This window comes from Lissotriton vulgaris, chromosome 11, assembly GCF_964263255.1.
Source record: "Lissotriton vulgaris chromosome 11, aLisVul1.2, whole genome shotgun sequence".
Classification (NCBI taxonomy): Eukaryota; Metazoa; Chordata; class Amphibia; order Caudata; family Salamandridae; genus Lissotriton; species Lissotriton vulgaris.
In genome coordinates, this window is record NC_141699.1 from 382,352,788 (window position 1) to 382,379,911 (window position 27,124).

General features: G+C 52.4%; 1 protein-coding gene across 1 annotated transcript in view; it reads right to left on the reverse strand.

The window, feature by feature from the left end:
• Positions 1 to 959: 959 nt before the first annotated feature.
• Positions 960 to 27,124, reverse strand: part of SFTPB (surfactant protein B) — a 98,443-nt gene continuing 72,278 nt past the window's right edge. The window contains exons 8-11 of the mRNA XM_086942479.1: positions 4,672 to 4,832; positions 3,188 to 3,268; positions 1,577 to 1,684; positions 960 to 1,110 (exon numbers count right to left, since the gene is read on the reverse strand). Of these exons, the coding sequence (XP_086798605.1) occupies positions 1,075 to 1,110; positions 1,577 to 1,684; positions 3,188 to 3,268; positions 4,672 to 4,832 (386 nt within the window). The 3' untranslated portion in view covers positions 960 to 1,074. The remainder of the gene's footprint in view (positions 1,111 to 1,576; positions 1,685 to 3,187; positions 3,269 to 4,671; positions 4,833 to 27,124) is intronic.

The following is a 27,124-nucleotide window of genomic DNA, read 5'->3' on the forward strand; positions in this document are numbered from 1 at the left end:
TTGTAACTTTTTGTAAAATTAGAACGATTCCTTTTGAATACGACAGGGTGTTGTGTGTTTGTGAGTTGAATTGATCTTTGAGTGGGTGATTTCGTGATTGGTGTCCAATACTTGTGTGTGTGTGTGCGTGTGTGTGTGCGTGTGTGTCTGTGTGTCTGTGTGCGTGTGTGTGTGTCTGTGTGTCTGTGTGTCTGTGTGTGTGTGTGTGTGTGTGTGTGTGTGTGTGTGTGGGGCTGTGTGTGTGTGTGAGTGGCGTATATGGTTTGTGTTAAACTGTTGCCAACCTATAAAATCCAAGTGAGGGCACAGAAGAGTGCTGATTATAAGCAGATGCATTTTTATTTTGGTAATTTTAAAAGGGTTAATGACAAGAAATTGTCCGATATGCTTACTATCCTTTTGCTTCCTGGGTGTGGTTGAAGAAAAGAACATTTCCAAACAGCTTTATCACATAATGCAAAGTGGTTCGCTTATGGCAGAAGAACCTATATGAAAATAACAGAATCATTTGAAGGCAGAGAAGAGTGTTGGTGAGTATGGTTCAATGCAAAAAAAATCATATTGTCAGCTCACTCAGTTTTTCCAATTTTTTATTTTTTGGGTTTTTAAAAATCTTTTTATTAAGAGCTTAGAGAACCAGTGGTGGCCAACACAGTCGTCCAATCTAGTTGGTACATTGCACCATAAAGAACACAGAGTCTATAGTTCACAATATAGTTTTTATAATTTTAACGCAGAATTTCCCACTTGCTTAATTTGCCAGGATTATGCTTTTTTTTTAATAATGTTAATGTTAAAAACATTTAGTAACTATTCATTATTATGTTTTGTTTGTTCACTGACTACCTGCTACAGGTCTGCAGGCCTGCGTTTATTTTTAAACAGTGCCTCAACTCCTGCACCAGGCAAAAAAACACTTAAAATGTCATTACAAGCACTTCTATTGCAAATAAAATTTTGAAGCAGATATTTGGAAGGAGATAATTTCAGCAATGTCGATTTTCACTTTTCTGATTCAGGCGCTCAAAGGGTGAATCTCGACCACTTCTTCATCCTCCAAGGAAGTAAGCGCTGTTACCCCCACACATGAAGCTTGCAGTGGTCCACAGCCTGGAATGTGACAAAAATGATGGTTTAGGGATTTATACTGGTCGAAGAGATTGATCGGGCAAGTAGAGGGATCAGGAAGAGTTAAGAAATCCTAGCGTTTTTTTAACCAAGTACAAAGACACACTGATCATCCCTACTAGGCCCCCAGACCAAGCCTCCCGATGCTCTCTGCCTCCATGGAGGACCGGCTCAGCAGCCCACAGACCTACTCAGGTGCGTTCTTTTCATGTGTGACTCGTACTCCTGTATTCATACAGTATGTTCCAAGAGCATATTCTCACTGGCAGCCTCCGCCTGGCTCGCAGGTTTTCCAGGCCCACAGGCTCCTCCAAGTCTGCAGAATCTTCAGCCACTCTTGTTCCCCTACAGATTCTCTGAACTTGTACGGTAGGACTTCCCCAAGAAGAACGGCTTCCAGAAGATTTCTGGGTTAGAAGCTTCATTTTTTCGCCATGCCACTTCTTACCTTGCACTCGATGGCGTTGGCCTTGCTCAGGCACCAGAATGCTGGTCCAAGGTCACAGCCTTGCAGTCTTGACTGGTCTTGTTCCGCTGTTGCACAGACTCCGATCTCCTGAAGGGTGAAACCCAGAAAAGATCAGCAAATTTGCCCCTTTCACAAACAGACTATTCACTAGGGTTTGCCCTTAGAGGTGTGATGACTAGTTAATATCTGGTGGGGTCGCCTCCATCAGTCACATCAGACTGCTCAGCCTGGCTTTCAAAGGCATCAGCCTGACGTGCCCGACTGTCCTCTCTAAATCTCATGATGTCTTTGTAGGCCAGTCTGCATCGGATACATAAATGGAAAGGGCTGGCCGTGAACCTAGAGGTGGCTCTACCCAAGACGGATCATAATCACTACTTAGTGAAGAGTAGAAGTTGAAGTACAAATACTAAGGAGCTATAGCTGGTAAGCTAGCTAAGACACATATGCAGTAGTCCACAGGGAACCCAAATGCATAGAATAGACCATTAGGTAGTGACAAACACATAGTACCCTGGTGAAGATTGGAGCGGTTTATGGGGGATGGAGGAGGCCCAGATATATGCAAGTCACACAGACCGAATCCATATGGTATGCATGAGGGGTCCAGGCGTGGGTTCGACAGTTAGCTGGACAAACACCAAGGCAAGCTGACCACAAATAGCATAAAGGTGGTACCCATTATGGTGGAGGGATAATTCAAAAGTGGACTCATGCAATGAGCATATCAGTAATTGCATACAAGATGGACGTACGTGCTAAGTGGGGCAATTGACATGTGATACCCAGATACAATCATCAGAAGCCATAACAGAAATGGTATGCAGAATGATGCCCAGGTGTTGTTGGGTTATATGGGCTAAAGTAACCCCTGCCAATGCAACACAGTCCAAATCAACAAACCCGTTCCCTCGCAGGCCCGTGAAGAGCACTAAAGTTGGTAGACCACAGCAGCCACCATGGCAGCAGACCCAGTGGGGAGAAGCAATATCCACTAGCGTCCGTGAAGAGGCCCGAAGTAGGTAGACGACTAGGGTTGTGTGACTACACAGACCTACCATGGTTCTCCAAATTCTGCAAAAATGGCAACCCAATAAAGATCCTTTCGTTGTAAAGGAAATGTTTATTCACAGAGAGGGGCGCCTGGTAAAATCATCCTAGCAATCTAGGCAGCATGATTCAGAATAAATTCTCTTCTGCACCATTTAGGGCCCCGGATGTCATGTGACCACACCTACTACTCAGAAACCTTAGAAAGCTCCCAAAATGTCGACCCACTTATGGTCAAACCTAGTAGGTAACTCGGCCTCGGGTTGAGCGTAGGAATGAGGATGAATTTAAACTGTGCCAGTCTTTGACACATATCCTATTATTGTGGACATATCCCTATCATAAATGCATAGCATGTGCGCCTGTTTAAAAGCATGGGACTAGCTATGATCCCAGAAGTAACAAAACTAGGTAAAATAGCCATTATTTTTGTGTGTCAGTGATTTATTGTATTCCTGCATTGGTGGCAGCCCTAGGTTTATGTCTGTAAGTTGCTCCAGTGTTTCCAAATTTAGTGGTGGAAAAGAAAGACTGTCGTACCTGGCAGGGGGTCTTGTTGTCCCACTGTTTACTAAGAACAGCAAAGAGTTCCTGTTGGTGGTGCTTTATGAACTGCTGACACTGAAAATAAATAAAAGATGGTAGAAAGACATGACTTACTTCAAAGGTGATACATGCATAACACCTGCTGGGAGGGAACTAAAACAGACAGTTGCTATTTTTTAACTGACACCTGCTGCCCAGGGCTGGAATCACAGCTAAATAAAACACTGCACCCGTGGAAGGCTAATGAAGCACTACTTTAGCAGTGACACCTGCTACCCACGTCTGGGATTGACTCAGTTTTCCTCATACAGTGAGGCCTGTTAGCTAGGACTAATACTACAGGTTGACTAACAGCACGGCTCAGGGGAAACAGTCGGAACAATGCGAGCAGAGCCACGCGTGTCCCAACACCATAAGCACTACCACGCTTGCCTTAACCGTGCATATGCCTGAACCATGATATGTGAGGTTAAGGCATTGTGCGGTCCAGGTCTAGCTGCTAGAAAGGGCGAAGCAGGAAGGATCAGGAGAGGATGCGGTGAGGTAAATGGGACTGGGGCGGGGTTTGGGGGCGGGTAGTTTTCAGGGATGGGGGTGGAGGTAGTTTTTGGGGCTCAGGTGGGGCCGGGGTAGGTTTAATGGTTCATGGGGGCGGTAGGGTGGTCGGGTAGTGTTTAGGGCTTGGGGAAGCTTTTAGGGCGGGGGTCGGAGTAGCTTTTAGGGCTTAGGAGGAGTGTGGGGTAGGTTTTAGGGCTTGGGAGGGTCAGTTAGTTTTTACGGGTCAGAGTAGATTTTAGGGTTGGGGTAGTGTTTAGGGCTTGGGGGGGGTCGGGGTAGTTTTTAGGGCTTGGGGGTCAGGGAAGCTTTTAGGGCTTAAGGGGGGTGTGGGTAGTTTTTAGGGCTTGGGGTGTGGGTGGTTTGTTGGGCTTATGGGGAGGGCGGTATCGTTTTTAGGGCTTGGGGGAAAGGGAAGTTTTTAGGGCTCGGGTGGTTGGTTTTCAGGAGGGAGGGGATAGTTTTAGGTCTCAGGACAAGGGGTAACACTTACAACCACTGGTATGTCTTGCCATATATACCTTTACAACCCATATTTCCTTGTAAAGGCATGTGCGTGGTTAAGACTTGGGTGGTGAAGACTGCGTGCAACCTGCATGCGTGGTCATCGTATGTGCTGTTCCGTCACTCAACTCGGCTGATCAGAGCCACTTACTGCCGGTCATAACTGGTAGTGCTGCTGAAGTAGCACTAATCTACAATTAATGGCAAGATGGCACAATGTGTGAACTTGGCGTTTTATAAATACATGCAATGTTATGAAGGGGAGTGTGCAAGAACATCTGAGGCACCTCCTGACCAAGGCTGCTTCTGGGGTTTCTGGCAGGGGAGACCATTATGCTTACAGTGACACCTGCTGGACAGGCTTCGGAGCAGATGACAAGTGCACACAATGAGTTCATGGTGTAAGGGTGGACACGCACCTCGTGCCAGTCCAAAATGTGGCTGCTGCAGGCTTTGGTGAGGGCTAGTTCCATTTGCAGCCCTGTGATATTTTGTTGGAATGACGATTTCAGAAGATCAGTGACAGCTAGGCAGGTATCACATTTGAGATCCCTTCCATGCACTGGAATCAAATGAACGTCTGGGAAAGACAAAATACACCAGTGTGAACCTAGGACACGCCCTGCACACAAAGAGTACCTGGAAACAAACATGTTCCTCCGGCGGCCTATCTGCCAGGAAGAATTATTTACATATGTGCTCAATTTTGTAGCGTATTTATTCTTGCAATGGGAGTAAAATCGCAATGTTTTACAGGCATTCTTATCACAGTTCACTCTTCACTGTTGAATACAAATCCAGATTGCACAATATTTGACCAAACCCAGAGCAGGTTAATTCAAGCATTATGCCTCTCAGGAAGCATTGAATCTTAAACAAGCTCTTCAAATCCGAAAGGTCTTGCCTCTATAATGCAAGTGCCAAACTTTTATGTTTGTCAATATTCTATTTAAAGTGTTAAAAAAAAGTTACAGAAAAAAGTTTCAAAATACTGGAGAAAAAGCAAACGCCTATTTGATGGTATCTCAAAACTGTACATTGAATTCAATATTCTCATTCTTTGTAAAGGGCATGGTTTATTTTTCAAGGACTTTTCGCTCCGGAAACTCTCAACATAATTTTTAAAAGAATAAGGAAGTGTGAGAATGTAAAGGGATATGCTCTCAAAGGCCTATTTTTACTATCCACAGTATTCTGTCATTTGATCCTCCTGTAGTAGCTAAGGGAGCAGATTAATTGGCCTCCAATAGAAAATCCTAAGAGTTCACAAGAGCCTTTTTGCCCAAAAGATATTGCTTTCAAGCATTATGTAGAATGCAGAAAATAAAACAAAAAGAAACCCTTAAAGTCTGCTCTCCTGCCGTACACTAGCAAAAAGATTCATATTGTGTTGCTTTTACAGAGAAGCTGAACGGGATTGGGAGAAATACAGGGAGGGGGTGGGTATTTGAGGGAGGAAGCATCACACGAGGGAAAGCTAGAAAACATGCACTTGCTTGGAGTGCTGAGTAAAAAAAGGTAGTTACCCAACTATGAGCAGTGGAAGGATATAAGTCAGCCAATCAAAGGGTTCGTAAGGTGGCTGTTCTACAATTGAGGGAGAAACACATGAAGAGAAAGGCAAGCCAATGAATAAGAAGCAAGCAAATCAAAGTGACAAAGCAAACTGATGGTAAGCAGTGGGTGGGCAGTGTGCCCCACTGCAAGCTCGCATTAGGTTTTTCTCATCAAGGCAGCTTGCACTGTCTGGTAGGGAGTCCTAAAAAAAACACGAGTTTCAGTACACACAAGGCTACTTCAGAAGTTTGCCTTCCCACCTTATTTCCACGCCAACTACTAGTGATGAAAATGGTGTAAAGGCAATTATAAGAGCTTAAAAATGTGTGGGAACTAGCACAAATGTCTGAATACATTCTGTGTCTGGGAAGATTGCTATTCTAGCTTCTACCCTAGGATTAGGAAATATCATTCCACCGGTTTATACAAATTAGTCTAGTATTTTCTGGATGTGCGGATGTTATATTGAAGAATGCAATGAATGGGTTGCATTTTCATATAGAACATTGGCACCAATTGCTTTCTCCTTATTAGATGTGCACACAGACCTAGTTGAGTTTTGACATATTCTATGAGGAGGAGGATATGCTCTTGACCTATTCGTGAATTTTCATCAGTAGATTACGCTTTTCCATTGGAGGTAAAGCTTGCAGAATTAGGGCCCGTTATATCAGACTCCTTTGCTCCTCTTCTTACTATTTGAATGATCCCTTAAGCAGGTAGAGTCAAGAGGGTGGTTTGTGAGTGAAAAGATGTTAGATGATTAGTGTCTTCACACTCACATTGTAGGGGAAATGGATCAGTGGATGCAGAGCACAAAACACCCCTTAACATGTACCCGACAAGGGAACGGGGCTTCTATTTTCCTTGCATTGGAGACCAGGGCACTGTTGCAACACCTGTTTTCTCGGATTTGGCTACATTACTGGATCGAGCTCTGTTTTCAATTTGTTGTAATGACTCCAAATTGCGAAAAACCAAACTGCTATTGCAATTAAAGCAGTGGTAGGTCCCTACTTCCTAGCTGATGATGTAGGCTTTTGTGTGCCACGTCCCGAGTGCATACTTGAAAAGTGTTTCCCCCTGAAGTTGCACTTTCATACTACCATCATGATAACACAACCTACCGTTTGGCATTAGGAACTTTCTGAAATAAGAAGCTCTGAATGTGTAATGCTCTTATAATGCAGGCAAGGTAGACCTAGTAAATTCTCGGCATATGTAGGTAGTGGGTGCATTCCTCTGAAGACGCATCAATTCTACCTTGGCTCTGCTTGGAAGACTGTGAAATCTTTGACGATGAATCCCTGTCCTAGTGTAAACTGCTAATATGCACTAGAAAACACACCAGCCATTAGTAGCGTCCACCACCTTGTAGCCTGGGTGAGGACAGATATAATGAAAACATGATCAAACTTCCTAAAGGTAGCTATTTGATCCCAATAGAATCAGAGGGCCATTGAGACATTTAGGTTGTGAAGCCCTGGAAACATGAGATCCCAGTTAAAAGACTAGAAGATTGGTTTATTGATGAAGACCGAGGAACCAAAAAAATTGAACCTCATTAAAAGCAGACTACACCTCAATCAGCAGATTGCATACATTGTTACATGTGAGAATAGACTCGGGTTGACCATAATAGTGGTAGCATCGTACATGGAGAATAACATACTGCCCTATATTTTTGTATGTTTTCACAAGGTGCCACAGGCTTTGTAGACCAATTTCCGAGTTTCTGCCTGATTTCCATGCCCCCTGGTCCATTTGCTTAACTGGCGGGTAAGGGTCGCTCTGCACTTCGCCAATAGAGCACCACTTCTCTATTAGTGTTAAGTAATCCATTAGCAACAAAGGAACGCGTATAGCGCGCAGGCCACCCCAACTGCCCAATACCCATAGTGGAATCCAGGTCTATGTCACATCCAGTAATGTTCTCTAGGACTGAACATATTTGTGCCAGTAAATGCCACAACAAGGCAGGTCCATATCATGTAAAGAAAATCTCCTTTCCGCTACTGCAGTTGGATTTGCGTGCTCTACCCATAGGCCATAGCCTTGCTGGTGGATAATAATACCTGTGATGGTATTTGAATTGTATCAAACGCAAGTCAGATAATATAGCCTGTTTCCACTGTACCATTTTTGTCCGGGCCAGTCATCGTCCTCACTCAATCTGTCTGTGACCAGATTTGCTTCAAGTGGGTGATATGAAAGGGAGTGTCAGAATTGAAGGAAGTTGAACTACTGAATCTTATGCAACGCTAATTGCCCCATGAGGGTTTCATGCAACCTGATGTGATTCTGGGACTGTAACTCTGTGATACTTTGCGAATGAAACTCTTTGAATCGGACCCTCTAAAAAAAATTTGAGATCATGGATTGCAGCTCTTTGAAGAAACTGGGAGTATGTTCGGGTAGTTTCTGTCTGGAGGACCAGGTTGTGGTCTCTGATGGAGGAAGTGGGCGATTAAGATGTGCATATCTGAAAGAAACCGGTTAGGTTTAGATTCCTTACCTTAGAATATCCCCAGGCGTCAGACTGGATCCGGAAACTTTTGCGTAGCAGTACCCCTGCGCGTCGTCTGCGGCTCTGCGTCCGTCGTCGGCGTCGTTGGAGCCGGGATGACGTCGCCAGAGTACTTAGACGCCGCCCTCGCGCGCTGACGTCAGTTCTTTTTTCCGCGCCAGCAAGCGCAGATCCGGAAAAAGTGGTACCCCTTAGTCAATTTTTGACTAAACTTTTTCGATCATTTTTGATCCTTTTCGAAGTCTAACGACTCCGACAGTGCCGGTAGGGGTGCCCGGGTTTAAGCCCTGCGCCGACTGCGACCGACTGATGTCTGTTACGGATCCCCATCGCCGGTGTCTTCATTACCTGTGCCTCGACCACGACGACAAGGCCTGCTCCGACTGCCGGGTCTTGACGTCTAAAGCTAGGCGGGAGCGGTCCCACAAGTGACTCGAGCTCCGGCAGTCGGCTCCGTGCCGTTTGAGGTCCCGGTCCGTGAGGAGGTCGCGGGACCATTCTCGGGGTCGGAGCCACCATAGCTCCGGGAGTCGTCTTCTGTCTTCGGGCTCGAAGTCCTCAGGTAAGCACAAGAAGTCGAAGAGACTTGATCGCTCTTCCGACTCCCCCCGACGCTCACGTGATGCTCCGTCGGAGCTGCGGGCGTCGTGGCCTGCTTCATACCCATCGGTCCCTGGGCAGAACGCGACGCCGGAGGAGATTGAGGCCTCCCTCACGGCCATGAGGTCGCTCACTCCTCCATCGGGCTCCGCGGTGCCTTCGGGCCCAGCGACTCAGACTGGGGGCCCCAGCGGGTCGGGCGCTTCGGCCCGACTCCACCGGGTGCTTCGGTCCCGACGCCGCCGATGACTTTGGTCGCGGCACCGCAGGCCCCCACAGGATCCGGGTCTGTGTCGTCGCCGGTCGACCTTACGACCTCGCCGGCGCCTGCCCCCAGGGTGTCGCCCCCGGCGCTGCCTCCCTCGATTCGGGTCCAGCGCCGTTCTCGACGCTAATGGGAGATATCTACTTCTATGACCCACCCCATCCTTTGATCCTGAGTCTCAGGTGATGAGTGGCGAGGCGGATTGGGAGGGGTCTGAGGACTCTCTGGCACAGGAGTGCCAGTCTTATCAGGACTGGGCAGGTGGGCTAGGGGACGCCAGTGGTCTGGACACCTCGCCGGACACTGGCTTTGTCTCCCCTCCTAGCGTGGCTACGGAGGAGGGGCTGCTTTCAGTGTGGTGCTGACGCGGGCAGCCAAGGCCTTGGGCCTGGAGCTCCGTGTCGCGGCTGTGAGGACTAACCTCCTCACTTAGGTCCTTAAATCGCAGGCAAGCTCGGCCGAACCTCTGCTGCCGTTTAATGAGGCCTTGTCTGACGTTCTTCTGGGCACTTGGTCCAAGCCCGCTGCAGGTCAGGCTGTAGATAGGAACATGGCCAGACGCCACCGCCCGGCTCCGGGTTACCCTTGCCCACCCACCTCACCCCCGAGAGCCTGGTCATCCAGGCCTCTAACTCCCAGACCGCATTCCCGACGGCTCCCCCCGATCGGGAATCCAAGCGGTACGAGCAATACAGGAAAAAGGTATTCTCATCCCTGAGTTTAGGGCTGCGGTCAGTCAACACTTCGTGCCTCTTGGGCCGTTACACCCACTCTCTGTGGGACACGGTCGTGGACGTGCTCCCACAATGTCCAGTGGACGTCTAGACTAAACTCACCCAAGCCCTTGCGGAGGGTCGAGATGCAGCACGGTACTCCATCAGGTGTGGGCTGGGTACCACGGACTCACTAGGCAGAGCGATGGCAACGACGGTGGCGATTCGTCGCCACGCCTGGTTGAGGTCCGCCAACTTTACAGCTGATTTCCAAAACACCCTTATGGACATGCCGTTTAATGGCCATCGCCTCCTTGGCCACAAAGCAGACCATGCGCTTGAGCGCTTTAAGGACTCCAGGGCTACGGCCAAGTCCTTGGGCCTCTCGGCCCGCGCCAGCAAACGGCCGTATTTCGCTCCTTTCGTTGCCAAGGAAGAGGCACCCCCACACGTCCTGCCAGCCACGGACCGCAGACTACCGTCCAGCGCGGTGGCGGACGTGGAAACCGCCATGGCGGCGGTCGGGGACAACGGCGAGGCCAGTCCACACCTGCCCCTGCAGCATCCACCTCAAAACCCTCCTAGTCCGAGCTTTCAGGCCCATGTGACGCCAGTGGGGGGCAGGGTTCGCCATCACCACCTCCACTGACGCACTGTCACATCGCACAGGTGGGTGCTGCAAATCGTCCGAAGGGGCTACTCCCTCCCCTTCGAGGCGACCCCTCCAGCCATGCCACCACAGTACCACAGCGTGTGGGGGGATCACTTGACACTTCTACGAGAGGAAGTTACGGCCCTCTTGGCCAAGGGGGCCATGGAGCGCGTTCCTGGGCCAGAAGTAGTGTGTGGTTGTTACTCCCACTACTTTCTGGTACCCAAGAAGGGCAAAGGGGGCCTACGCCCTATCTTGGACCTGCGGAACGTCAACGGCTTCCTCCGGCAGGAGAAGTTCAAGATGCTGACACTGGCTCAGGTCCTAGCTGCCCTGGACCCAGGAGACTGGATGGTAGCGTTGAACTTGCAGGACACTTATTTTCATATCCCCGTCCTGCCTGCACACCGGCGTTACCTGCGGTTCACGGTAAGCCACGAGCACTTTCAATTTACCATGCTCCCCTTCGGCCTTACCAGCGCCCCACGGGTGTTCACGAAAGTGATGGCGTTGGTCGCAGCTCATCTGTGCAGGTTAGGGGTTTGTCTTCCCCTACCTCGACGACTAGTTGCTGAAGGCGGGCTCCCCCCAGACAGTCGTCAGCCACCTCCAGACTACGGCCGACCTCCTGCACCTGCTGGGGTTCTCCATCAATGTGCCGAAGTCACACCTATGTCCCTCTCAGAAGCTCCTCTTCATCGGAGTGGTTCTGGACTCGGCGCAGTTTCGGGTTTTTCCTCCCGAGCAGCGGGTTCGGGATACTCAGGCTCTGATTCCGATCTTTCAGCCGTTATCCTGAGTCTCGGTCAGGTTGACGCTGCGGCTTCTGGGGCTGTTGGCCTCCTGCATCCTTCTGGTGCATCACGCCAGGTGGCGGATGCGGGCTCTGCAGTGGACCTGAAGTTTCAGTGGGCCCAGCATCAGGGCAACTTGCCCGACCATGTCTTGATCTCGGAGGGCACTGCAAGACAGTTGCAGCGGTGGCTCACGGACCGCGATTGGGTCAGCAGCAGATCCCTCTCCCTACCCCAACCGGAGCACGTAGTTGTGAGGGATGCGCCCCTCCAGGGCTGGGGAGGCTACATGGGAGAGGCGGAGATCAGAGGCCTCTGGTCTCCGGCGGAGTCCCGGCTCCACATCAACCTTCTGGAGCTGCGGGCGATCCGGCTTGCACTGACGGCATTCCTCCCCTCTGTCCGGGGGAGTGTAGTGCAGGTGTTCACGGACAACACCACCTCCATGTGGTACTGCAACAAACAGGGCGGGGTGGGGTCGTGGACCCTATGCCAGGAGGCTCTGCGCCTCTGGCAGTGGCTGGAACATCAGGGCGTGACCCTGGTGGTTCAACACCTGGCAGGTTCCCTGAACGCCAGGGCGGACGGACTCGGCCGTCGGTGCATGATGGATCACGAATGGTGTCTGAACTCGGACGTGGCGCAAGGCCTCTTTCAGCAGTGGGGAGAGCCTTGGTTAGATCTATTCACCACAGAAGAAAACGCGCAATGTCATCAGTTCTGCGCGTTGGAATTTCCAAGGCGGCATTCACTCAGAGACGCTGTTCGTCGCGAGTGGGGCTGCGGTCTGTTGTACGCCTTTCCGCATATACCACTTCTGCCCAGAGTGCTGAAGATCAGACGCGACCGGGCCCCAGTTATCCTTGTGGCTGCGGACTGGGCACGAAGATTTTGGTATCCCGAGCTACTCAGCATGTCTGTCGATCCCCCCGATTCGTCTGCCTCTTCAGGAGGACCTGTCGCAGCAGCAGGGGACGGTCCTCCACCCGAACCTGTCCAGTCTCCACCTCCATGCTTGGAGATTGAGCGGCGACAGTTGAGGCCATTTGACTTGCCTCCTGAAGTTTGTGATGTGATTCTGGCAGCCAGGCGTTCCTCCACAAAGTCGGTATACGCCTGCAGGTGGAACAAGGTTGTGGCATGGTGCACAGCAAAGGCTGTGGATCCCCTTTCTGCCCCTCTTTCTGAGGTTCACTACCTTTCTGCCCTTTCCGCCTTCTTAAGGCTACCTGATCAGCCTTCCTTGTTCAAGTCCCCGGTTGTTAATAGGTTCTTGAAGGGCATCACTCATTTTTTTTGTTTGAATATATTTTATTAGCATTTCTTAATCATTGGCAATAATGTTCAGTACATATGACGATAATAAACTGTTGAAGAGTAGAAAAAATTATTATACAGCATTTGTAATCTTTTTTTACACCATTATAGCGACGGCCGTTTTTGCTCAACAGTGATGTGCACAGTAAATGAGAAACTGTTCTTGTGCAGTGGTGGTTTTGCAAATAGGCTGTTGAGGCTGCATGTGGTGTGTCGTCTGTCTCTGTATATGTGGTGTCGTCCGGTACTGGCGATAATTCTGGAGAGGATGTGTTGATGAGTTGTGGTGTGGGGCTGCATGTTCTCCCCAAGACAATGTGTTCCCTGACCATATCCTGCAGTCAGTGCGCGGCGTATCGTGCATCATATTAGCTTAAGGGGAAATGCTGAGTGCCAGATGAAGTGCAACTGCCAATTTCACACATGCAAACTTAGAAGAATCTTACCAGTGGTGAAAGTACCCTGGTTTTTGTAACGTAACCATTGTATAAACAGGGAGGTGGGATAATTCAGGGGAGAAAAGAAGGAGAAGAACGAAGAAAGACTTCTTCAGGTGTGCAAGTTGGAGGGGGGGAACTGCGAAAAAGAAAGAGGGTCCGAAATAATTAGATTGAGGTGGGAGTGCCAATGCTAATGAGGTGTGAGGAATGCCGATGTGTTATCGCAGGGGGAGTTCCATTAGGTCACGGCAAAGATGTTGGCCATGTCCATCGTGTGGGGCTTGGGTCCCCGTCTAGGGGGAGGGGGAGGAGAGGGGAGAGTTAGTGCAGTCCTGTCTAGTATTTAGGGAAGCGGTAGCACCGGGGGCGTAGGGGTGTTTGGTACTTTTTGCAGTATGTCCTCGTGTCATTGTTGCGTGGTAGGTTTGCATGTCGTGCCATGCGTCCAGTTACAGGCGGGGAGAGAGGTGGCGAGCGCGTGGGGTCACTACTGTGCCCCATGTCTGTGGTCTGTTTCGAAAGAGGGCCATATCTCAAGTGATTCCTTGTTCTATGCTTGCCTGCTGGAAGGACTGCAGTGTATCATCCCATAGCTGTGCAATGGGGTATTTTCTCATTCCCGCTGTCTCCTCTCGGCGCAATATTGTGCCTTCCGCCCTCGCCCAATTGGTAAAGGAGGCATGCCAGTGTCGAATATGTGGGGGTTCGCTGTTTTTCCAGCGTTTGGGGAACAGCCGCTTGGCCATAACAAGTCCTAGGTCCCAAAACCTAGCCAGTACTTTGTTCAGTTTAGTCCTTTTATAGAGCCCCAGGATGCCGGCTTCCCATGTGTGCGGTATGTCCTCTTCAGTGCGTTGTCAGCAGTGTTGTGATCGTGTCCCAGTATGACTGGATGCTGGGGCACAACAAGAGCATGTGTAAGAGGTCTGCTCCAATCAGGGAGCATCTCTGACATGCAGTGTCGGTGACCGAGAAGTATCTGTTAATTTTATCAGGCGATAGATAAGCGCGGTGTAAGATGTAAAATTGTATTATCTTGAAGCGGGAGTTACGTGGAACATGGACTGGGCTATTCAACACCATTGCCCATTCTTTGTCCATCCAGGCCCTTCCTCTATCTACCGCCCATTTGTCTTAGCTGTAGGGTGGAGTGCTGCGTATGTGTCAAGAGAGCTTGCGCTAACCAGTGCACCACGTGGGTGCCATTGCCCCTGACATGTAGATATTGCATGAATTGGTGCATTGGCGGCACCTCAGACATGTCACCCCAGGTATCCGCTAGCGTTCGCACCAGGGACGCATGCAACGAAAACTGTCCGGCTGGCAGGTCAGTGTCTGCAGTGAGTTCAGCAAAAGTGAGCAAGGCTCCGTCCGCGTAGAGGTCTCCTAGTGTCTCCACTCCCACCTGTGCCCATCTCTCCAGCATGGCTTCCGTTACCACTCCATCCTCTCTGGGAGTGCCCAGCAAGGGGAGCACCGGGGCGTACGGCCTCACCATTCGGGTCAGTTTTAGGCAGCGTATGAAGCACTTGCGCGCCACCGCTAGGTGTAGTTGGGAAGGGCGGGGGGTCTTAGCCAGGGATGGAACAACATGCAAATTTGTGTGTGGGTCCAGTGAGTGGTGTCTGTGGCAGTGTCTCCCAAATTTCTGCCACTCAGCCATCCCAATACCCATTGCAGCTGTGCTGCCAAATAGTACAATTCCAGGTTAGGGACCGCCAGGCCCCCAGCTTCAGTGGTCATATACAGCTTTGCCAGCGCTACACGGGGTCTACCTGTTTTCCAGATTAGGCCGCGGAGTAAGGCTTCCAATTCACGAAACACTCTGGTAGGGACGTAGTTCGGGATATTGGCGTAATAATACAATAGTTGTGGTAGGACTATCATTTTCGTCAGCGCCACTCGGCTTGGCACATTCAGGGGCAGGGTTTTCCAGAAGGCCATCTGCGCGCGTAATGAGGAGATCGCTCACATCAGGTTCCCGTCCAGTATGTCTGATGGGTTCCTGTATATGTGTATTCCCAAATACCGGAATGTGGTGGGATACCATTTGATTCTTTCGCCACCAATTCGGACATCACATTCAGGCGTCTCCGGGCTAAATGGATAGGCGCCCGATGTGGTCCAGTTGACTCTTAAGCTTGACATGTCCTCAAAGGTCTGAAATATGCCAGCTAGAGATCTCGGGTGTTGGTCAAATCCCTGACGTATAGAAGCAGGTCATCCGCATAGAGCGAGACTGCGTGCATACCATCCGCCATCGGAATTCTCCATCTCTCCCCCGTGTCCGTAGTATCGTGGCCAAAGGCTCTATAGCCATGGAAAACAGTAGTGGGGACAGGGGGCAACCCTGTCTGGTGCCCCTTCGCACTCGGGTGGCATCCGAGAGGAGTCTGCACGTGCGCACACGGACGGTGGGTCTTTGATACAGCAGGTTAACCATGTCTGTATATCCATCCCCCAGGTCGTACTTTTCCATCGCTGCTGCCAGGTATGGCCACTCCACTGAGTCAAATGCCTTTTCGAGGTCTAATACTAGGCACCCCGATCGCGGCCATTGGCGGGTAGCCTATTCTTGTACACAAAACAGCCTGCGTATATTGTATGAGGTGTTGCGTGTGGGAACAAAGCCATTCTGGTCTTGGTGCACCAGCGTTGGAACCAAAGGGGCCAGTCGTTGGTCTAGGGTAGAGGCGAGTATTTTGTAGTCCGTATTTAAGAGGGCCAACAGGCGATAGGAGCCCATGCGTGTACCATCTCTGCCCGGTTTGAGGATGGAGATAAGGTTGGCCTCATTCAGCGTGGGAGGGAGGGAGGAATCTTCCGCGGCCGCTGCATATATTTTCAGCAACTCAGGAATGAGGATGTCCGAGCAGGCCTTGTAAAATTCGGCGGGTAGGCCGTCCGGGCCGGGGGATTTTCCATTGGACAAGTTAAAAATGGCTGTGCGAAGCTCCTCAGATGTGAGCGGTGCCCCGAGATCTTCCTGTTGCGCAGCAGTCAGTTTTGGCATTTGCAAAACCGAGAGGTATTCCACGATATCAGTTTGGGGGACTCGTAGTTGGGAGTTATATAGTGATTTGTAGTGTCCTGTGAAAGCTTTGTGTATTTTATACTGCGTGTAGACCACCTCACCCTCATTAGTGCTTATCGCTGACACCGGCGTCGCACGATCCTCTTGTTTAATTAGCCAAGCTAGTAGCTTGCCTGGTTTGACGCTAAGGTGGTGTGTGCGTGCTGAATGAGCTGCGTAATTAAGGTTACAAAGTTGTTCCAACAGTTACGCGTGTTCCATGCGCGCCGTCAGTAGGGGGCCGTCAGCGCCCTTTATTTCATCCTGTTCCCGTTGTAGTAGATCAGTCTCCACCTGTGTCAAGTCACCCTCTAGTTGTTTCTGCATGCGTCCCTGTGTGCCTAAGCAGTGTCCCCTAATCACACCTTTAAAAGTGTCCCATTCGACCAGGGGGGAGGATGCCGTGTCTGCGTTGTCCTCAAAGTATTCCGCTGTTTGTGTGAGGAGGGAATCTAGGAATGCTGCATCTTGCAATAGAACTGGCTGCAGTCTCCAGGTGGGGACGGGTGGATGCGGTAGTTCCCATGCTATGTCAAGTATGTGCGGGTTGTGGTCAGAGTGGGTGCGGCCCATGTATCGTGTGTCAATGACAAGGGGTAGTAGTTCAGCAGATATCATGTATCTATCCAGTCGAACGTGTAGATCATGTGCTCCCGAGTAGTATGAGTATACCGTAGTAGTGGGATTGTGTGCGCGACATGCATCTTGTAGGTCCCATTGTGTGGCCCAGCTGGCCAACGCCCTCATTGTCCCATGCGCAGGAGTGCCGGGTTGAGGTGGGGAGGAACGGTCTAGTATTGCGTCTAAGATACAATTATAATCTCCTCCCAGAATCCATGAGACGCCATGCCATGGCGCCAGTGTCATCAAGAGTCGTGCAAGGAAATCTCCCTGGTCAGTGTTCGGAAAGTACAAGGAGCCCAGAACCACCGGTTGTCCATCTAGCCTGACCCGGACTACCACAAATCTACCATCAGGGTTGACATGTGTGTGTGACACTGTCATAGGGGTCCCAGGTCTAACCCACAGTAGCGCCCCTCGAGCGTATGAGGAGTAGTCTGGCGTATAACTGCCCACGCCACCTGCGGTGTAATGTACGTGCTTCTGTTTTGTTCAGATGTGTCTCTTGTAAGAGTGCAATATGTATCCAGTGGCGTTTTAGATAGGAATATATCTGATATCTGCGCGAGGGTGTTTATGCCCCTGACGTTCCAGGTACACATTTTTATCTCAGCCATGTCTGCCGTCTAGGTGATTCCTATTCCCTCCATCCGCCCCCACCTGCTCCATGTAGCCTCCCCGGGCCTCCCGCATCTCCTCTCGCCTCACGTCTGAACATAGGTGTAGTTGCATTAGCAGGTAGTCCTCATAGATGCAAAAGGGGTGGGGATATAAAAACACAACAGACCAGGATAGGCCATAACAATAAAAAATACCAAAAGGTCGGTTGCTTAACATCCTGCCGTTCAAACTCTCAAAAAGAGATAATAAACCTTACAATTCTAGGGGCTGTTAAGCGTTAGCACAAGATTGCGAGTCAGTAGTGTTATTCACACAAGGAGTGTTTTCCAACCCCGGGCCACAGAGAAAAGGCCGCAGCCAGCAGGTGTCACTGAGAGAATCACAGCTTAGTTCTGTAGGGATGCGTCTGCCCAATGCAAGTCTCCAAGTGGAAGACCGTGTGGGAGCACATGTCTCTGGTAGATCCGGGCCTTTAGTAGCCTGATTTCAGCTGTCGTGGATAGGGGGAGTTTGGCATTAGTGTGATACATCAACAGTGTTCAATGTCTGTGTCTCATCGCTGCCAACCCCCCGGGGCAAGGGAGTCCCGCTCTCGTCACTGCCGGGCTCCACTCGCACCGAGGCGAGTGTGGGAGACGCAGGCAAGGCAGTGTCAACCATGTGCCATGCAGGAGGATCCTGTTACTCTTTTCAGCTGAGTAGATCTGCTGTCTGTGGCGTAACATTGGGTGGGTCTGTAGATAGCTGGGAGTCTGGTACTCCGTAGATGGCTTCATCATCACTTGGGAACCGCCGCGGGCTGGCGTTCAGGGCAGAGGACGAAGTCGGAGAGCCGCTGATTTCCGTGGCCTTGCGGAGTGCATCCTGCTGTTCCAGTAGAACCTGGTCTGTGGGTGGGGAGCGGGTCGTCTCCTCCTGTGTTTGGTGGGGCATGGGCAATTTTCGCCTACGGCGTCGCCGCAATCCACGTGAGCGCAACATTGTAGCGGTTCCCTGTGCCCGCCGAGGCGCCTCGCTCACTCCGCCGTCCAGCCAAGCTTCAACCTCCTCGGGGCTAGTAAAAAAGTGTGTCTTGTCCTGTGCCATCACTCTCAACTTGGCAGGGAAGAGGAGCGAGTACTTGAGACTCGCCTGTCGCAGCCTCCTTTTTACAGCAAGGCAGGAGTGTCTCTGACGTGTCACTTGAACTGTATAGTCGGGGGGAAAAACATTATTTTGGCGTTATCGATCTGGATCTCTCCGAGTTTCCTGGTTTCACGTAGAATTGTATCACGGTCTCTATAGTTAAGGACACGAAGGAGCAGCGGTCTAGGGTTGGAGCCCGAGGGAAGTGGCCTTGTGGGTACACGATGTGCGCGCTCCACCACAAAATACGGCGACAGCGTGCCTTCTGGCAGGATGGCTCTCAGCCAGTCTTCCACACGTTGTGTGGGGTCTGTCCCTTCCCACTTTTCCGGCACACTCACAAGTCTGATGTTATTTCTTCGTGCCCGCCCTTCTGCGTCTTCAGCACGGTCTTCCAGAAACTCAACTCTGTTCAGGAGGTCCTGTATGTGCTTATCCCCCTGGTTCACCCGGGGTTCTAGATCTGTCACCGTACCCTCCAGCGATTTGGCGCCAGTTTTTTGTGATCGTCCCTGAGGTGATTGAGATCAATCGCCACACTGTCAATTTTAGTCTCCAGTGAGGTACGAGTCTGTTGGAGTGACTCTTCCAGGCTAGCACATTGTCCAGTTTCGTCGTTACGTGGTCGGTATTCATTTGTGGCGGCGACTTGCCCAGCTTCCCCTTCGTTGATGCACCTCCCGTGCCAGTGCGTGTCTTCACACCCCCAGACATGAGCAAGGGGGTGGGCAACAGCGTCTGCTGCGTCCGAGGGGGTCTGCCCCGGCGGGGAGCACTCCGTTGCGTTGTTCAGGCAGTTGGGGTATCAGGGCTTGACCACTCTGAGAGGCAACCAGGATGCGCAGTGTTTCCGGTGTGGGCGCCGTCTGCTTTCCCCCTATCAATACTCTGTGAGTACAGTGACCAGCGAGGGCAGCCGATCGATTAAGGGCTACTAAGCATGTCAATTCATAAGGGTATGTAGCTGGAGGTGCAATGTCTCTACGCGGCAGTCCGGAGTATGGTGTGTTGCATTAGGTTCCCCTCGTCCTCGTTATCGCATCGGAGCATGCACCTAGAGTGGGGTATGCAGTCTCCGTTATGCTGGGAGGTGCTCGCCCTCCCCTGCTTCCTCCCGCACCATCCAGTTGTTGTCTGCAGCAATGGGGTCCGCGAGATCGACAATCCGGGGGGGGGCCCACAGGTAGCCAGTGGTGGAGTTCCGATGTGCCAGGGCAGCAGTGCCCCCCGCTTGTGGCCAGGCCTCAGCAAGACGAATGTGCGCGCCCTTTCCTAGTGCTTGGCCCTCGGGGATTTCGGTTCCACGCATTGCGAGGGCCTGCCGCTAGGCCCAGTCTCCCAGTAGGACCTCCAGCTATTCGTGGCGTCGCCTTCCCATCAGGGCTGCTAAGTCTCAGCTGTGGTGCGGGGGTGATCGTGCACGCTCCTTTTGCTGTGGGCTCCCGTAGATGGCGCAGTGCAGGGTGTGCCTCGCCTCAGGGTTCTTGAGCGTTCTCTTGTCTGCCCACCGTCGCCAGGTCCCAACGTGGCCGGCTGGATGGCGCCGCTCCTTCAGGTGTGTCGTGTCATGCCTGCCCTTCGTCACCACATGGGTTCCATGCAGGGAGTTGGTGCAGCTGGTCTCTGTGTGTTGTGGGTCCGTTTCGGCTCAGGGCACTGGAGGTGCAGACATAGCCGTCCGGGTCCCATCGCCGGTCGCTGGGCGTCTCAACAGGTTACCGCTTAGGCCGCGTCTTTTGGGCCTAGCGTCCAGGTGGAGACCGCGCCCTTGCGTGATCGCTCTCGCCGGGCCAGTGGCGCCCAGCGTGGCAGGAGTCTGCTAGGCGGCGCCGGATCGGTCCCAAGTCAGCGATCGGCGTCAAAATCGGCTGAGGGGTGAAGGAGGGTTGTCTCTCGCTCCGCCTGCAGTTGCAGCGAAATCAGGATAATTTGGACGGAGAATCGGCCTAGGAAAGGAGAGCTTGGATCGGAGCTCTACCCTGCTGCGTCCGTCGCCATTGCGTGCCAAGCCACGCCCCCTTGAAGGGCATCACTCATGTTTCCCCCTGTTCCTTTCGTGATGCCTCAGTGGGACTTGAACCTTGCACTTACTTTTCCGATGTGCGCTCCCTTAGAGCCACTTCATAACTGTCCTCTCCGTCTTCTTACCCTTAAGACTGCTTTCCTGGTTGCCATCACCTCTGCCAGGAGAGTGAGTGAGCTCCAGGCTCTTTCATCCAAGCCTCCATTATTCCTTTCTGTCCATCCGGACAAGGTTGTGTTGCGGACAAGACCTCTTTCCTGCCCAAGTTACTCATGGCCTTCCACATCGTGCAGTCCTTCACCTTGTCCACCTTCTTTCCGCCTCCGCCTCCCTCTAAAGAGGAAGAGCGGCTCCACCGTCTGGACCCAAAACGTGCGCTTTCTTTCTATTTGGATCGCACACGCCAACTCTTTGTTGGTTACGTGGGCGCTAAGAAGGGGCGGGCGGTGCACAAACGGACCATCTCTTGGGGAGTCGTCTTGTGTATCAAGGCGTGCTACTCCTTGGCTAAGAAGTAGCCTCCTGTTTGGCTTGAGGACCCATTCCACTCGGGCCACGGCGGCTACAACTGCCCTGGGCCGGGGAGTCCCCTTGCAGGACATCTGTCAGGCAGCTACGTGGGCCTCGCTGCACACGTTTGCAAGACACTACTGCCTGGACAGCCAAGTCCGGAGGGGAGGGATGGCTTCTTTGGCCGTTCCGTCCTCCAGGACTTTCTGGTGTGATTATTGGTTTGCAGACCCACCACCGGGGTTGGTATTGCTGGGGTATCTATTCTAAGGTAAGGAATCTAATACTAACCTGTTCTTTCAGATGCACAAGTTACTTACCTTCGGTAACGATATATCTGTAAGAAACAGTAGTTAGTATTAGATTCCTTACCGCCCCACCCATCCTCCCCGTTCTGCGAACCGATATCTGAAAGAAATAGGTTAGTATTAGATTCCTTACCGTAGAATATCCCCAGGCGTCAGACTGGATCCGGAAATTTTTGCGTAGCAGTACCCTTGCGCGTCGGTAGGCGTTGTCTGCGGCTCCACGTCCGTCGTGGGCGCCGTGATGACGTCGTCGGAGTACTTAGACGCCGCCTCCGCGTGCTGACGTCAGTTCTTCTTTTTTCCGCGCCAGCAGCGCAGATCCGGAAAAAGTGGTACCTTGGTCACTTTTTGAGATCTTTTTGATCATTTCTCGAGTCTTCGACTCCGATCGGTGCCGATAGGGATGCCAGGTTTCAAGCCTTGTGGGGACTGCAACCGACTGGTGTCGTCACCGACTCTCACCGTTGGTGCCTCCACTGTCTCGGCATCGATCATGACGACAAGACCTGCTCCGACTTTCGTGCCTTAACCTCGAAGGCTAGCTGGGAACGGTCCCGCAAGCAGCTCGAGCACCGGCAGTCTGCTCCGCGCCGTGAGAGGTCCCGGTCCAGACGGAGGTAGAGGGAGCGGTCGCGGGGGCGGAGCCATCATAGCTCCGGGAGTCGACATCCCTCCTCTGGGTCGAAGTCGTCGTCGGGTGAGCACAAAAAGTCGAAGAGACATCATCGCTCTTTCGACTCCCCCTGATGCTCGCGTGATGCGGCGGGGGGTTCGGGTGACACTGCCCTCGCGGCTCCATCGAAGTCGCGGGCGTCGCGACCTGCCCCATACCCTCCGGTCCCTGGGCAGCAAGCGACACCGGAGGAGATCGAGCGTTTCCTCATGGCCATGAGTGTAGGAGAGTAGGGTCTGCAATCCTATGATCACCCCAGATTTTTGCTTTTTGCTTCACTGGTTTACGACTTCTCTGGCTGTGGGCCTGCTAATCAGACCCACAGCCTTGCTGTTCTCTCAATAAATTGACACGTGTACCTTAGGTGTATTTACCAATTGGTACTGGGCCACCTTATCAGACCCTGTAACTCAGGGCATAGGTGTACCCAGGGCCTTCCAGGGGCTGCAGCATGTATTATGCCACCCCTGGCTGGCCATCTAAATCTAACACAACTGGCTGCACGACAGCTGGGGCAAGGTGGTGTAATCACCCTTTGCTTTAGATGTAGTATACCTATATCTAACCCTAAAATGGACACACAGATTCCTATCAATCACTCCTATGGCAGGCCTTGACAATCCTGAAGGCAGAGTGCTTGGAATCGTGTGAGATGGTGCTCTGGCATGAGCTGAGCCCGTTTGCAGCTTGCGGAACCAAGTCCTAATAGCTGTTCCATGATAACGCATACCATATACTCTTAAGTGCATTATAATCCTCGCGGTTATATGCTAACTCTGGTATTGCTTTATCAAAACATGTTGAGTAAGGTGTCATACGAATTGGAATACTAACCCCTCGCCAATTCTGGTGACGGGGTTAGCATTCCACCCTTCTAGAGGGACACGACATGTGTGTAACTGTGAACCCCAGTTAAAGTTAACTCGAGCCTCAGCATCACAAAATGGATGCTGCCACCACAGACACAAGTCTGACCCCCTGCAGCTGGGAGTCCTCCCAGCGAGGCGAGCTTGGACAAAGGGTTTCCTGTCAGGGGTGGTGCTAGCACCATCCCAGACAGGGTTTTGTGTATCCTGGGTAGGCAGGGCTTTAGAGGAAGGTGACTGCAAGTGGCACCCCGGTGCTCACTATGCATAGGCCGGCTAGAACCGGTTCCAGGGGCACACCAGCCCCTGGCCTGGGGAAAGTCCGGCATGGGAGAGGGGTGTACCCACCCCCCTTCCTGGTCCCACCCCTACGGCAGGAACTTGTCGCGTACCCACCCCTTTCTTTAGGATAAAGGCAGGAGCGGGGACCCTTCTAAATTAGATCATCTTTGAATCCTGAAACTATTTTCTACGAAAGGAACTCTCGACTTCTTCTCAAGATTTCTCCCTTGTGGCTAAGGAGTAGTCACCCTGCATCCGCAGGCACCACCTAAGAACACTGCGGTTTGCTGCACGTCCTTCCTCCGGAATCCGACTGACCAGCACGACGAGACCCGGCTTCCCTGGCACCTCTGACCTCTACAGCTAAGCTGAGAACCGTAGGTGCGACGAGACCTCGAGGGACCGGCCATCATCAGAACTGCACGACTTCTATCCAGCACGACCGCCGAGGGATCCTCTGGTGAGTGCTTTGGGGTCCGAGAAGCCCCGACCCTGAGCAGCTCCAGCACCGAAGTCCAGCCCCCCAGCATCCACGAGATCTGCGTGGGGCCCTTCTGCTTTTTGCTGCTCACCGCGTTGTCTGACTACTAGCCCGCTGGCTGGAGGCCTTCCCGACGACGACCGACGACATCACCACTGCTAGTCTGGTTGCTCCAGACTGGCTCTTGCTCCCTTCCAAAAGAGGAACACCCCGGACCCTCCTGGTCCACTCCAGACGCCATTTTAGGTCCACCGCGTGGGCTTGAATTTGCCAAGACTTGTTGCCCCAATCCTGGGTCCAGCGACGTCGACCGCATCAACCATCGTGGGACAGCTCGCACCTCCATCCTGGTCACCGACAACGCCTCCTGGTCCGTGAGACTGCAGAGCCCAGCGTCGCCCACTCACCTGGTCGAGGTGACTTTGCCCGGTGCCATCCTGGTGCCCACACAATCACTGGCTAGTGATTAAGAACTTGGTCCCCTCTGCTTTCAGGTGTCATCCATCTTCGATCCAGGCTTGGATCACTTCGAACTTCAACACTGGTCGCCTGCCAGCAACTTCTTTCTTCAGGCTCCATAGACTGCAACGAGGATTCCCGACGTCTTTACAGACCTATGCATCCGCAGGCCCTGGGCTAGGTAACTTCGGCATTTTGGTGCCCCAGCATAGCCTCACTATCCAAGGGTCCAGATCCTTTTTCGTTTTCAGCCTAACTAGTCGGGTTCGCCCGAGAACACAAACTTTTGCTTTTACTAGCCTCCATAGACTTTGTCCCGCATCCCGCGTGAGAGTGCACACTCTGCACCCGAGTCCCCTAGGCCTCCTGCTAGTAATCTGAAGGTTCAGTAGTCAAGTCCTAGCGATTCCAAAGCCTATTAGTCCAGTACTTCCCTACTAGCAATTTCGCATTCCACTTTGTAGTATATGGTTTTTCGTGCCCCTCGGGCATTTGTGCAAATTGTGCAACTTAAAGTATTTTCGTAAGAGTTTTGTTGTGTGCTTAGTACCCTGTCCTCATAAAGAGTACAGGGCTGTTGTGATCTAAATAAATACACTGTTTATTTTCATAACACTTGTGTGGTGTCCTTTCACTTGGTGTTCAAGGGGTATATGTGATGGTATAACAGCTGGCTTAACACGCCCTCTAGAGTTTAGCCCGAAGACTGCTCGTATCCATGCTACTAGGATAGCTGGTCTATAAGGTTGACTTACAACCAATCATCAATAAGGGTTGTTTGGACTGATACAAAGTGCTCACTAGAATAGTGAACATTGTATATCAGGCCAACTTCTCACAATGAGGTCCCTCTCTCCTCCGATGGGCTCCGCGGCACCTTTGGGCCCAGCAGACCCATCTGGGGGCCCTAGCGGGTCGGGGGCTTCGGCCCGACGCCGCCAGGTGCTTCGGCCCGGCGCTGCAGGGCCCCACTGGATCCGCTTCTGGATCCGGATCGTCGCCGGTCGACCTGACGACCTCACCGGCGCCGGTTCCACAGGTGTCACCTCCGGCGCCGTCCTCAGGTGACGCCATCCCCAATACCTCCCTCGACCCGGTTCCGGCGTCAGAGCGGCGCCGTCGGGCGCCGCTCTTGACGCCGCTTGGGGAGTTTTACTTCAATGAACCGGCCCCGTCCTTTGACAACCCTGATTATCAGGAGATGGGTGAAGAGGTGTATTGGGAGGGGTCTGAGGACCATCAGACACGCGAGTGTCAGTCCCAGGAGGACTGGACAGGTGGACTTGGAGATGCCAGTGGTCTGGAGACTTCACCGGACACTGGTTTTGTCTTTACCCCCCCCCCCCACACACCCCTACCGTGGCTACGGAGGAGGGGGCAACCTTCAGTGTGGTGTTGACGCGGGCAGCCCAGGTCTTGGGCCTTGAGCTCCCCGTCGCGACCGTGAGGATTAACCTCCTCACTGAGGTCCTTAAACCGCAGTCAAGGTCAACCGAGCCTCTGCTGCCGTTTAATGAGGCCTTGACAGACGTTCTTTTGGGCACTTGGTCCAGGCCCTCTACAGGCCAGCCTGTAGATAGGAACGTGGCCAGACACCACCGCCCGGCCCCGGGCGACCCTTGTTTCCTGTCCATCCACCCCACCCCCGAGAGCCTGGTCATCCAGGCCTCTAATTCCCAGACCGCATTCCCGTCAGTTCCGCCTGATCGGGAATCCAAGGGGTATGAGAATTCTCGAAAGAAAATATTCTCCTCCCTTAGTTTGGGACTGCGGTCTTCCACACCGCATGCCTCTTGGGGCGTTACACCCATTCCCTGTGGGACACCGTCACAGTCGTGCTGCCACAATGCCCGGCGGAGGTCAAGGCTAAACTCGCCCAAGCCCTTGCGGAGGGTCGAGATGCGGCACGTTTCTCCATCCGGTGTGGGCTGGATACCACTTACTCACTGGACAGGGCGATGACAACGACGGTGGCGATTCGTCGCCACGCCTGGTTGAGGTCCGCCAACTTTTCAACGGATGTCCAGAATACTCTCATGGACATGCCATTTGATGGCCGTCGCCTGTTTGGCGGCAAGGCAGACCATGCGCTTGAGTGCTTTAAGGACTCCAGGGCTACGGCCAAGTCCTTGGGCCGCAAACGGTTGCCTTTCGCTTCTTTCGTGTCCAAGGAAGGGGCGCCCCCACACGTACTGCCAGCCACGCACCGCAGGCTAACATCCAACGCGGTGGCGGCCGTGGAAATTGCCGTGGAGGAGGTCGGGGACAACGGCGAGGCCAGTCCACACCTTTCCCCGCAACATCCGCCTCAAAACCCTCCTAGTCCGTGTTTTCAGGCCCATGCAATGCCAGTGGGGGGCAGGGTTCGCCATCACCACTCCCACTGGCGGACTGTCACATCGGACAGGTGGGTGCTGCAAATCGTCCAAAGGCGCTACTCCCTCCCCTTCGAGACGACCCATCAAGCCATGCCACCGCAATACCACCGCGTATCGGGGGATCATCTGCGGCTTCTGCAGGAGGAAGTTACGGCCCTCTTGGCCAAGGGGGCCATCGAGTGCGTTCCTGGGCCAGAAGTAGGGTGTGGTTGTTACTCCCACTACTTTCTGGTACCCAAGAAGGGCAAAGGGGGCCTACGCCCTATCTTGATCCTACGGAACGTCAACGGCTTCCTCCGGAATGAGAAGTTCAAGATGCTGACACTGGCTCATGTCTTAGCTGCCCTGGACCCAGGAGGCTGGATTGTAGCGTTGGACTTGCAGGACGCTTATTTCCACATCCCTATCCTACCGGCCCACTGGCGCTACCTGCGGTTCCCGGTAGGCCATGAGCACTTTCAGTTAACCGTGCTCCCCTTCGGCCTTGCCAGCGCCCCACTGGTGTTCACAAAAGTGATGGCGGTGGTCGCAGCTCATTTGCGCAGGTTAGCGGTTTCAGTCTTCCCCTACCTCGACGACTGGTTGTT